This window comes from Sinocyclocheilus rhinocerous, unplaced genomic scaffold (assembly GCF_001515625.1).
Source record: "Sinocyclocheilus rhinocerous isolate Xijiao unplaced genomic scaffold, SAMN03320098_v1.1 scaffold591, whole genome shotgun sequence".
NCBI classification, from domain to species: Eukaryota; Metazoa; Chordata; class Actinopteri; order Cypriniformes; family Cyprinidae; genus Sinocyclocheilus; species Sinocyclocheilus rhinocerous.
This window is the reverse complement of record NW_015641476.1, coordinates 2,840,487-2,854,122: the sequence shown is the minus strand read 5'-3', so window position 1 is coordinate 2,854,122 and position 13,636 is coordinate 2,840,487. Positions and strand designations below refer to the sequence as shown.

The window sequence follows — 13,636 nt, the reverse complement described above, 5'->3', positions numbered from 1 at the left end:
AAAAAATTGAAGTTCAGGTTTGCATGAACCTGGTTGACAGCATGCCCAGGAGACTATATGCTGTCATTAAGGCTAAGGGTTGCCCGGCTAAGTATTGATAGTTGTGTAAATACTGTCATACTAACAGCTGTCTGAATATTTTTTGGTTGATTGTAATCTATTACATACCTTTCTATCAAAGTTATCTGACATTATTAAGCTGAATTTGTTCTGACTCAGTTTAACTCTGAGTTCTTGTCATATTTTATTACCATGTTCTAAACTATAGCAAATAAACTGTGATAATGTGAGAAATGTTGAAGGTGTCTGAATAAATTTTGGTTTGACTGTATCTATTTGATAAATGAAGTTAACCAACTAACATTATACATACTCTTTTGGTTTCTGTACCCAATATTTTTAAAATGTATAAATGCAATAAAAATATCGGTATCGGTACTCTGTATTGGCAAGTACCAAAAATAAAAGTATCGGTATCGGGCGAGTACTGGAAAAAGTGGTATCGGTGCATCCCTAGTCATTAGTTGATATATTCTGCAAAATAACCAATCCCAGATGAGGAAAGGAAAACCAAACCCATCTCCCTCGCTCTCTTACTCTCGTGTGAGTATGTCCTATTGTGTAACTCTTTCTGTTTGCTATAACTATTTATTTCCACAGCTGGTAAATCACAGTTAATATTTATTATGTGCTGCTTTTATTTGCCTTGTTTAGCCAAAAATGACTGATTTTGTCGATGGAAACTCTTCTAGAATGTTTGCTTTAGTTTAGTAAGCCATCTTCTGAATTCCTAAGTAGCAGATGTCTGTTCAAAGTAAATATCAGGATACATGGCAAGTTTGCATTCCATTTAGTTTTGAAGCAAGTATGTGAAAGGAAACGCCTTGAGGATGTGAACGGCATGTTACAGTTCTCTCTGTGTAGGATTCTCTGGAGGTTATGGACGAATGGTAGACTGTATATGTGTGCGTTATCACAAATCATACTGTCAGGGTGTTCTTACCTGGAGGATGTTGAAGGCTTTAAAGAGGGCGGGGACAGGAGAACACCTGCGGGCATCCACCAGGACAGTCAGTCCCAAAGCACTAACTTCCTTCCTGTTTGTCAAATCAAGGTCACAATTTTTGATGAAGGATGGGTAGAATAAAAAATAAATAAATAAATAAAATCACATATACAATTGTTTGTTAGTTTATTTACAAAAACAGCACAGGATGATAAAAGTAGACTAAGAAAAGTCTATTGTCTAATAGGGATGTGCCGATACGAGTATCGGTACCGAACGGTTCACGGGGCAAATTCCAAACGGAAGTGATCATCCCTATCCCCTTGGAGTGGGGACTTTGGAGTGAGCAGGGCACGTGTGTGCCATTATGTAGTCGTTTGGAATGCACTTGGCAAAGCGAGCGATGTAATTTCCTCATTATCTTCAGCTGGCATGTTCCCGTAACAACGCAGCACGGTGTCCGTCAGCAGATTCGCTGATGGACACTGGCATAAAAAATATATACTCGTATCGGCACATCCCTATTGTCTAATAAATTGATTTAGAGAGAGAGAAAACACCAACACCACTGTTCAAAAGTTAAGGGTCAGTAAGATTTTCTTGGCTTTTTGAAAGAAATTAATACTTTTATTAAGCAAGGGCGCATTAAGACAATCAAAAGTGCTGGTAAAATATTTATAATGTTATAATGCTATTTCAAATAAATGCTGCTCTATTCTATTCACAATCTATTCTAAAACATTCTATTCATCAAAGAATTGTGAAAAAAACTTATCATGGTTTCCACAAAAATATTAATCAGCACAACTGTTTTACACATTGATAACAATATTAAGAAATGTTTCTTAAGCACATTAGAATGATTTGTGAAGGATCATGTGAGACTGAAGACTGCTGAAAATTCAGCTTTGCCAACACAGGAAAAAAATAACATTTTAAATAAATATTCAATTAGAAAAAGTATTTTAAATTTTAGTAATATTTCGCAGTATTACTGCTTATACTGTATTTTTAATCAAAAATATGAAGCCTTGGTGATCATAACAGACTTCTTTCAAAAATATTAAAAAATAAATAAATAACTGACCACAAACTTTTGAACTGCAGTAGTTACCTGAGTGTACTGAAGAAGTAGACCATGATCCGCACCAGCTCTCCACTATTGCAGTTTGGATTCAACCAGATAGTGTTTCTTGTTTTCACTGTCACAAGCGCGTGGCCTGATTTATCTCTTGTTCCTAAAATTTATTTTAAAAAGATGAGCTTTTGGATCAAATTGATGGAAAGACCACATTAATAGCAATTAAAGAAGACCCTCACCAGGCAGGCAGAGCACTCCTGAGCTCAGGACATCAGGATTGATGTCATGAGCCTCCCTCTGGACAGGCTGGGTCTTCTGGGAGATGGGCGGCAGTAGTGGAGGAACTGCTGAGGGGTCTTCACCTTGGGTCTTAGCAGACAGATGGGAAACAATACTGTCTACTTCCTGACTGGATGCTGGAATATTTAAAAAAAAAAATCATTTCAACACAAACAACACCAGCACACACACACACACACACACACACACACACCTAAAATGTAAACACAGAAACCCATTGCAAGTCAGTTTAAAATGTTGACAACAGTCATAGTCTTTAGTACATATAGTACATTAGTACATAGTCTTTAGTAAGTCCACAGATACATTGATTTGATCAATGTGAGTTAGTCTTTACTGCAATGTTTGATTGCTCAGTAACAAAAATAGATTTAACTGAGACTCTTACTCACTGAAGACAGCACAGCTTACTGATGGCTGACTGATAACTATATTTGGCTCAAACTTTAAAAAAAAGCTAAATCTCTGGGTCATGAAAAACAAAGCTATTCAGAATCTGAAAACACTGAGGTCTTTTCACATGACAGATCTCTTTATAAAGCCAGTAGACCCACATTCTCTATAATCCCCTATTAACAGACAGCAACACAGAGATGTCTGATTGGAGCATGAGCATTTGTCCAATCTGTACCATCATGCAGCTTGGCCCTCAAATCACAAACACACTCTGCAAGCTAATTTTAAGCATTCGATGTATCATCTTGTGCATCGACCCATAGGGCAGCTTGGATCTCTGCCCCATATACCTGACAGCAAGATAGGGCTCAGAGATAACTGGAGATCAGCTTGCGACAGTCATAAAACTAAAGTTTCACTTTGCTGTGCTGCCACGCACTGCTGCTGCTGTGCAGAAAATAGATACTGAGATCAAAAACAGATGAGATGGAGTCCTAGGAATTCCAGGACTCGTAAAACAGCTTGCACAGGACAAGGAAAACAAGTATAAATTGATCTGAAGCATAATCATATATAAGCATAATCTTTCTCTCTGCTTTCTCTCTGTCTCCTTGTCTACCCAACATCCTCCTCGCCAGAGAATGCTCACATTGAGGAAGTCGACCATATGAGCCCCCCGAGGAGCCGAGTGCTGCCCCAGACAGGGCAGAGCAGAGAGGGTCTTGGCTTCACACTCTCTCACCACAGTCTGGAGTTCAGTCTGGCCATGGGCCATGTCCTTTATTCTTTGTGCATTTCTTCTCCTTTCTATCTGATTTTCTTTTTTTTCTGATGTGGCTGCGGACACTGAATAGTCAGACCGTTAGGGACAACTCTATAACATGCTATTTATACTGAATATATTTTCATACAGCAGACACATTCATTATTTTTATTGTAATAGAATGACTGCAATTACGTGCCTCCCTATGAATGTGTGTACATACTGTATATGTGTCTGTTGTAAAAATCACACATTAGTAAATGCATGGTCTGGCCAAGCGGTCACAAATCAAACATTGCTCACTTTTGGAAATTTTACAGATTTTATCCATACTATGTAGTTCTTTAGTCAGTTTGTAAATGTGTGTGCGCGTGTGTGTGTGTTCCATCTGCCCAGCTCATCAGCTCTCTCTTTCACAGACTGAATACTCATCAAAGTCTGTACTGCTTTTCAAGAGGTTTTATAGATTTTTAGAGAAGCATTGTCCAAAGATAATTTTCGTTTCAGAACTAAAAATAGTCAAGCTAAACTCCCCACTGAATATTTGAAGTTAACATTTCAATTTCTAGTGAATCTAATACACTTGAAACATCATATACGATGAAAAGACTAAATGAAAACAGAAAAAAATAGCAGATAAGCTTACTTCTTTGTGTGTATAGAGGTAACAGCCAACACCACTGTAGTACTAAAACTCAAAAAATGTTTAGGGTTTGTGAACCACCCACTAAGAGAGAAAGAATCAGATCTATCATAGTCAAACTACCACAACAAACACACCATCATTTCTTCTTTCTGCTGTTCCTGTCTTCAAAGCAGTGCAACCCCCCACCCGTTCTCCATCTATAACCCTCAAACACACACATTTAAACACCCCCCTCCGCTTACCCCCTGCAATTTCAGAGGTCCCACAGCAGGGTTTGTGTTCAGGCCCACCCACCTCACCTCATCTCATGTATCTTTCTTCACACCTGTAGCACACCTGAGCCAGGTGAGCACATCCTGGCAAGCAAATCCTCTGGATGAAGAGGAGGTGGGACACTGACAGCAACCTTTGCGGAAACTCAAAATGTGGAGGACTAATTAAAAAACTTTTTTTAAATAATGATGTGGTCACGTATTAAGAATTTGTTAGTTTGTGTTAATCAAACTGTGGCCATGTGGTACTACTTATTTAATATATTGTGGGAACTAATTAGGACAGAGTGGCCTTGCTTTACTTAAAATGAGGGAACAAATTAATAAGTAATAGGAACAAACTCGTAATTTGTGTGCAGGGCTTCATAAAAAGCAGATATAATGCATTATGTATGCGCAGACAAGCAGCTCCTGATCACACAAAAACACTCTGCTTTACTCTCTACAGCAAGTGTCTAAAAATAGCTTAATCTAAACGAAAGCAGGATTGAGTTACTAAAGTACACAAAGCAGAAATCCTGCACATGACCCAGGCTTCTCTTCAGCTGTTTCCTTTAGCAGTTCAGATGTGAAACGGCGTCTATCTTGGACGATGTTCAGTGGAATTAATGGGTGTCCAAATTTGAAAACAAACTGTCTAGAGGCCGGAATATGACCTGCTATGAAGTCAGTCCTTGTAAAGCGCCCAGTCTAAGTAAAACCAGAGCCTCCCACGCTTTTCTTTCAGCCTAAAGAGAAAAGGAGCTCTATCAGGCCATTGCACGGGCCATTTGAGAGCCATTTGTAACTTGTCAGAGGCCTGAATCTCAAAACGCCGGAGCTAGTCTGCTAATCTAGAATAAATATACTAGGTGGGCATGGCAATAAATGAATGATGAAAAAAATTACTCATAGTGAAAAACTGCTGTGAACCATGGAGTTTGTGAAGAAGAACACAATTCATGCGTGAAACTCCATTAAACAAGCTAAAAGTGAATAAAAGAGGGGATTATAATGATCAAAATTTAAATATACTGATAAAATGTGAGGAAGAAGAAAAAACTGTGTAAGTGGGTTATGAATGGAATTAATGAAGAAGAAAGAGAAGCAGGTCCTTCTTCATCAGCAGAGAAAGTCTTTAGATGCATCTGAAGCAGATGAAAGCATTAGATGCATCTGTTAAGATGAAGAAACAGGGATGGAGGCAAAAGGGGAAATAGAATGGGAAAAGTGGGAGGAGTTTAAGGAGAAAAAGCATGTGGATAGTGTAAAGGTGAGCGGGATGGACTTTGGTAAAGATGACTCTACCTTGCTCTTCCTGCTGATGGTAATGGGTCTCCATGTCTGCTTGTTGCTGATGCCCTGCTGGAGAGCCTTTCACAGAGGAAGTAACCTCATCCTCTTGCCTCTCCTCCTTTTCCCCCTTTCTCTCCTCCTCCTCCTTTGATTTTTGCCCTTCTCGTTCGGTGGTAGGTGTGTCCTGAGTGTGCATGTGTCCATTTGTGTTCTGCACATATGCGTCTGCATCAAGGACTTGATTGCATGCTGACTGGACTCTATTTTCAGAATAGCTGGTCACTATAGCCCCTTGCTCACTCACAGTAATGTCCTCTGTCTCCTCTTCCTCCACCCCTTTCTCTTCAACATTGGTTTGTTTCTTCTCATCTGTTCCTTCAGAGCAGCTGCCCGCCTCCTGAACTTGAACGTTGGAATCAGACTTGGGTGTGGAATCTACCAGACCTGTTTGAGCAGTCTCAACTTCTTCTGCCCTACAAACTGCTACTATATCGTTCTCTGTTTTGCTTTCTGTCATTCCAATGATTTTCTTTTCTACCATTTCTCCCTCCTTACAAGGTGACTTTCCCGCAACTTCTCTTTCTGCATGTGCTGCTTTTGTCTGGAGTTCCACCTCAGTCTTGTTGTTTCTGTCCTTGCAGGACTCGGTCCTCACCTGACCCTGTGAAATGAGCGTAACCAGATCCTCCTCAGGCGCCGTGGTGACCGAGGCCAAAGCTACCTGTTTGCTTTGTGGAGCAGTCGAAACAGGCCCACTTTCTTCCTCTGCACTGAAACTATAATCACCATCAGATTCATTATTGTCATGGCTACTGTTACTAAATGCTTGATGGTCTTCTTTTGTGACAGAAAGATCATGCACTTGCTCAGATGGTGTTTGGATGTGTCTGTGTATCTGACATAGGCTGTGCTCTGTTTGCTCAGTCTGTTGTTGTAAAGACACACTGACAGCTAAAGGCTCAGAAACCAACAATTTGCTATTCTGCACATCACAACTGCCTTTCAGGCCATGATCACCTCTGACCTGCTCAGATTCAGATATGACTTCTGCTTCTGCAGCAGGATCAAACACAACAAGTTCAATATTAGCCAGAGAAACTTGTTCTGAGTTTTCACTCTCTAAAGTACCAGATAACATTTCATTTTCTGGTTGTGATATACTAATTACTTTGCTGTCTGGTTGCTCCATGCGAACTGTTTTGTTGTCTGTTTGTGATGTACTTAGTGGCATGTTGTACAAATGTGATGTATTGAGTGGTTTGCTATCTGGTAAAGATAAACTAACCAGTTCACATTCTAGTTGTGCTGTGTGGAATAGTTGGTTATCTGGTTGTGATGTGTTGACTAGATTGTTGTCTAGCTGAGATGAGCTTAGTGTTTTGATGTCTGTTTGGGATGTCTTGATTGGCTTATTGTCTAGTTGTGATATGTTGACTGGTTTGCTATCTGGTTGCGATGTGCTGACTAGTTTGCTGTCAAGTTGAGATGTGCTTACTGGTTCAACGTCTGGTTGTGATGTCTTGACTAGCTCATTAACTAGTTGTGACATGCTGACTGGTCGGCTGTCTGGTTGTGATGTGCTGACTAGACTATTGTCTAGCTGACCTATGCTTACTGTTTCAAGTTCTGGATGCGACGTCTTGACTGGCTCATTGTCTAGCTGTGATGTGCTCACTAGATTGTTATCTAGTTGAGACGTGCTTTCAGGATTAACGTCTGATTGTGATGTCCTGACTGGCACACTGACAAGTTGTGCTGTGCTGACTGGTTTGCTGTCAGGTTGTGATGTGCTGACTAGTTCGTTGTCTAGCTGAGATGTGTTTACTGGTTTAACTTCTGATTGTGTTGTCTTGACTGGCTCGTTGTCTAGTTGTGATGTGTTGACTGGTTTACTGTCTGTTTGTGATATGTTATGTGTTGACGTATCAGAAAGTGGAGCAGAATCACAGTCGGAGTGTTGAGACACAAACTCACTCTCAGACACACTGTCACAGGAGGCTGTACCTGCAGCACAGGTGTGCTCAGACCCGTCCACCTGCTGGAGTGGATGCTCTGCCTCTGCAGGAGCAGTGCGGGTTAAGATCACAGGTTGGTAGGTATCACTCAGGTTTTCTTCAATCAGCATGGCACACACCATGCTCTGTGAGCATGCGCCATTCTTCAAAAGACTCTGCTCTGGTTTGGCTTTAGGCTGAGTAGAAGCCGCAGTCTGTGGTTTATGTAGATTTCTGTAGTTCATGCTAATGGCTTGAGTGAGAGAGCCCTTCTGTGGGGAAAAGCGCGGTAAGGAGATATCAGCTAGCTCCACATACTCTCCCTCTGAATCCTCTGCCGTGCTGCTAGAGCTCCGTCCACTGCTATCTTTACCGATCTCACTGAGAGCAGGGAGGAGCTTAACCCCCTTGCTCTGACAGTCCATCTCCCTTGATTGGTCAGTGGAAGTGTCAATAAAAATCCTACATTGTATGTCCTCAGGGTTGTCTTCTTGATCTATGTCTGAGTCCCTTTCCTCTCTGTTGGCAACTTCCTTGCACACCCCTCTACTTTCAGCTTGTTCTGTAACTTTAGGGGGTCTGCTGATAAACTCCGGGTGAATAATATCCTCCCAGGGTACCCTAAAAATATCATTATCCGCTGATAAAAGACAGTGTTCCAGGGCGGCTCGTCTGACCACACTCCTCCCCCGGTTGATGGAGTCCAGCCAATCCATGGTGAATAGAGAGGTGTATGTTAGCTCTGGCACGTCCAGCTCCTCCACATGCTGCCCGCTAACTGCCAGACACTTCACCGTGATACGCGGGCGGCTTTTGGGCGAAGGCGTCACCTGTAAGTAGAAGTCGCTGGGCCGTAACACACGCCAGTCCAAAGAAGAGAGCTGAATTATGACCTTCTCATGGACACACAGCGGCCAGCCCTCATGACGAAACAGGAAACCACAGTATGGGAACTGCAGAGAAAAGAGAGAGGGAATAATCAGTCAGGCCATCAATAATTGTTAATTTAACTGTTGATTAGTTACATAGAAAGACTTGCTGGACACATTTCAGTTATCTTAAAAAAATACATAACAATTTTTTTAATATACTGCTAATAAAAAAAAAGCAAAACAGAGTTAGAGGCAAGGTTCCAATGGGTCATCCAGCTAATTTATAATATTTGGCATATTATAATTTTGAAGATTATAATGTGAAGACAAGACACGATGGCTATTTATGTTTGCCATTTTTCCCATTCTAAGTGAACAAAGTGACATGAGATAACAGGTTTGTCTCTCATGGGAAACTATTGGTAACAACAAACTGCCAAGGTTTACTTTGGCTTGCTCAATAGGGATTTTATGGAAAAATATGTATTGCAAAAAGTAAAATATAAGCAATAAATTAAATTAAATGAATGCAACATTCTTCCACCTTTACCATGTTTTTAAAATGGCATTTTATTAACGCAGCATAGTGAATACTACATATAATAAGATCACAGGGACAGGGATTATGAGAGATTCTTTCTTGCTGAATCCGGATGCTTCTAGATGATTCAATGAGCCAGTTTGCACAATAAGCCCCTTTATTGTAACTCAGTTTCAGAGAGAGAGAGAACCCTGTAGTCACTCTGTACCCTGTTTCATTCATTTGAATGAATTCTGCTTGCAGAGTTTACTACAACGGAAATGTACTGGGACACTAAAGAATGAGAAAATAGCCTTAGAGTCCCGAAACAACGGCATAATTCAGTGGGTTTCTTCCTATATGCCTTGACAGTCATGTCACAGACTGTAATACTGACTCTCTCTGTGTAACTTGATGCAAACATGCTTTCGGATATACCGGCGATGAAATGAATATTCTGCTTAAGTTGACTACGGTAGGCTGAAAATTACCCGTTTCCTATGAAAGGCATAGCAGGGCAAGGGAGGAAGGAGGGTTGGGTGTCCTTGTGCCGAAGCTAAGGGGGGGGTGAAAGGGCTTTTTATTCACAGACCTCTCAGTTTAAGCTTCTGTTTCCCATTATTATATCCTCATTCACCTTCAAGCTCCAGCCCCCACCTACACAGAGGAAGAGACCTGGAGAAACTCCGCTGACCCCAGGTGCAGCGAGCAGCCGCTGTTCCCACAGGGTTCATGAGAGCATAAATGCATGTTGTCACACACACATGCACACACAAACTACAAAAAGCGAGACAGTAAAAGGGGGTATAAACAAAATGGTAGGGGTCCTGTTAAAGGGTCTTTTTTCAGGTGCACACTGGAACCACTCCAGCTCTCCCCTGGCACGGTCTTTCAGCTAATGAAACACCACCGATATTCCTTTGTGTGAGATGATGGGAATTTCTGAGGTCTTTCTGTTCTCAGAATCATCATAAGTAGTCATAAAGTCTTTACATGCACTTTAAATGTTTGATTTCTGTCAGACTAAAACCACAAGTCATCTTTTTAAAGGGGTCATGAACTGAGAAATCAAAATTCCTTTGATCTTTTGACATACAAGAGGTCGTTGTACTATAAAAACATCCTGTAAGTTTCAGAACTCAAAACTTTCTCGTTAGTCTAAAAACAGCTTATAATGAAGCCAATCTGCCAAAACAACAGCTTGTGGAATGTGCCACTTTATGACATAATAGTGTGGCTAAACCCCGCCTCCACAGAAGATGATCAACACCTGTTTCTACATCACTGCCTATTTAGCCCTGCCCACCGATTCACGCATAATGAATAAAGAAACCAAACGATAAAGATGGCTCTGAAGGCAACAAAAAGACACTGTGCAGTGCCAAGTTGTGGAAAAACACAGTCTTTGCATTGCCTTCCTTCTGATCCCAACATTAGGAAAGAGTGGATGAACTTTATTTTTTTTTACTTTATGGTCTACAATCCACCACGCCTATACAGAGCATTTCGATGAAAGGGTCAAAACAGGTCAGAAAATAGCCTATTACTTCTAAATTACGATGTTTTTTTATGTAAAAACATAAGAGGACTTCAGAGAACAGTACAAAATAATAAAAAAGGCCAGTCTTAACAAATTATTATAATAAGCTGAATCATATAGCTTCTCAAGGGGCTGACCTTGAATTATTACCCTCAAACCGGAGGTACAGAGTCCTAAGATTCAACAAAGTTAGGCTGAAACACTCTTTTGTGCATCAGGCGATCCTAGAGTTAAATAAGACACTTAATAAAAAATCAAGAGTATGGTGAACGTGGTGTAGTTGTATAAGTGTAGTAGGAGGGTAAGGTATAATGTAATGTTTAAAGGAGTGTAATGTATAATGTGTTTTATTCTTGTGTGGATGAAGTGCATGTTGTTGTTTTAAGGATTTTGATTGTTGTAAACATAGATACTGTCATGCAAGAAAAATTTCAAACTCATCTGACAATAAAGTGCTATATCATATATCATATCATATCATATTCATGACCCCTTTAAAATGCCATATTGTACCAGTCAGACTAACAGACCTAAAAAAAAAAACTTGATTTTAACTCAGTTTTGTTTAGCATGTATACATGTTACCCAGACTACAATTGGCCTCTCGATTGATATTAGTCAAAGCTGATCTTTTCTGTAGTGTGAATTTGAGCCCGGCTCTTGTTATTTCCCGATCTCCATCTATCCATCATTTCCTGTCCACTCCTTGTCACTTGGAGTAAAGTATGCTGTGTGTGTAGCATATGGGGGCGTCACAAAGAAAACTGTAACTGAGGGACCAGCAGCTGAAGTCGAGTGTAAAGAACATGTGTGTGTATACAGCTGTGTAGTGCATGTGAGTGTGTGTATCTGTACTGATCTGGCTGGGAAAGATCCCAGTGCTCTGCAGTGTTGATAGGACTTCTAGGGGATTCTTCTCAAATAACCAAAACAAGAAGCACTAACACAAACATTCAGGCCAACAGGCTTGCTGTGCCTTTTGTTTTAACATACAAGTGTGTGTGTGTGGTACACCCTCATGATGACTAATGATGAGTGGGGGCTCAGCTAACAAAACATGACACACAGAATAGGACATGACAAAACACAACCAGAGGCTGAAAGAGAAATCATGAACACAATAAGGTCGTAAATGTTACACTAAGATAAGTGACAGAATGCATTAAACAGTGAGTAAGAGAAAAGAAAAGAATGAAAGGGAAATGTGTCACTCACACATTCATCCTGTTGAATGCATGTGAATGCATGTCTATGAATTTTATCAGCCTAGTTTTGGGGTTTGTTATTAGTTTAGATTTATTAATTTATTTCTTCACTTTTTATTTCTGATGTTATAAAAAGTAAAAAAAAATTTTTTAAATAAAAATAATAATGAATGAACGAACTAACAAATAAATATATAAAAAGAGAACTTTGATACTCACGCATGCATCCTGTTGAATGCTCTGTAGGATGTGTTTAGCAGGCACCAGGAAGTCAATGATGTAGCGCAGTCCGTCCCCACGGTATGTCGTCTCAACCACGTCTAACACCTGGCATAGCACAGTGGCCGCAGTGGCTTCAAATGGAGGGTAGAGAGCAGAAAGTGTGCTCTGAATACAGTTGTCCAGAGATTCAGAGTCCTGCAGAGAAACATACAAATAATCAGAGGAAGCACAAAAACTTTCTTTACAACTATATCTCAACAGTATTGACATTATTACAGCAAAAAAAATTTATTATTAATACGAACAATGAGAATTAAAGATGACCTCAGTTAGGCTACAGATCATCCGACATCCTACATGAAATGCAATATACTGCCCATCAAACTAGCAAAATGGTATTAAGTCCAGCACAGGCACAGATAGACACACTCTCTGGAAATGAATCACCCAAGCCTGGTCTTGTCTGTCAAAACCCAGACCAAGCTTTTCTTCTACCATGTCTACACGTGTCCTGAAAAAAGCTGATCAGCGTCCCTGGTGGTCTCCATCATGAGCCTTCCGATCTTTAGAGAAGAACAGAGACTGGCGTTGAAACCTGACTCATGAAGCCAGTGCAGGGACCAATACACTCCTAAAAATAACAGCTGCACCAGCCACATTTTAAGAAATAGGCCTCTAGTCTAAATTGACTATCTATTTGCTCTTCGTACGCATGATATCTTCCTCTGTCAGTTTTGTGGTTGAGCTTGTAGGATGTTCATGGTTAGTCAGTGACTGGTTAATGTCCATTAAAAATTTAATTAATTGAGCTTATTGGTTGACAGACGAATAATCAATATCAGCATAAATGCCATCATTAATTATGCAAGGAGATGGTAAAAATATCTGTACAGTCCATACAACTTGTGCACTGCATGTCATTTCACGTCTGCAACACAAACGTGCATCACTGACTTTCTTGAAAAAATGAAACGGGCTCAACGTAATCAGCATTGGCGCGTTTCTTTGTAAATAAAGATTGTGTTCACTGCAATGTAGCGAATCAGCTCATGGGGAAATATGAATAATTAATCATAACTAGTTATAATTAATTGCAAATATTTAGATCCGCTGTAGATATTTACTTGACCTCTCAGGGTCAACTGTCTGTCAATTCTAAGAACGTTAATTTCCTGGTTAAGGGAAATAACTTTCTTACTGTACAATTCTACAAAGAGCTTGTAGCATAAATCTGCATGATTAAGTGACTCCAGTTATGAGCAAACAATGAACAACGTCAAGTGTGATACAAGTAAGACTTTATTAACTACATAAACACTTAAACTAGTCTAACATACACATAAACACTTAAACTGGTCTAACATACACATAAACACACACACACACACACACAACATATATTACATGTAATATTGTTACACAATTTAATTACAAAATAAATGTAACTGAAATCAGAGGAAAAAAATGTGTAATTAAATTACATTTATTTATGTAAATGTTAATGATTACAAAGGGGGTTACATCTGAATATTTTCTGTAAAATA

The 13,636-nt window shown here is 39.9% G+C and overlaps 1 protein-coding gene across 1 annotated transcript in view; it reads right to left on the bottom strand.

Annotated features, from left to right (window-relative positions):
* LOC107755114 (uncharacterized) overlaps window positions 1-13,636 on the bottom strand; it is a 64,773-nt gene that overhangs the window by 16,224 nt on the left and 34,913 nt on the right. The window contains exons 2-6 of the mRNA XM_016571814.1: window positions 12,090-12,287; window positions 5,752-8,686; window positions 2,327-2,503; window positions 2,121-2,244; window positions 1,004-1,097 (exon numbers count right to left, since the gene is read on the bottom strand). Coding sequence (XP_016427300.1) covers window positions 1,004-1,097; window positions 2,121-2,244; window positions 2,327-2,503; window positions 5,752-8,449 — 3,093 coding nt within the window. The 5' untranslated portion in view covers window positions 8,450-8,686; window positions 12,090-12,287. The remainder of the gene's footprint in view (window positions 1-1,003; window positions 1,098-2,120; window positions 2,245-2,326; window positions 2,504-5,751; window positions 8,687-12,089; window positions 12,288-13,636) is intronic.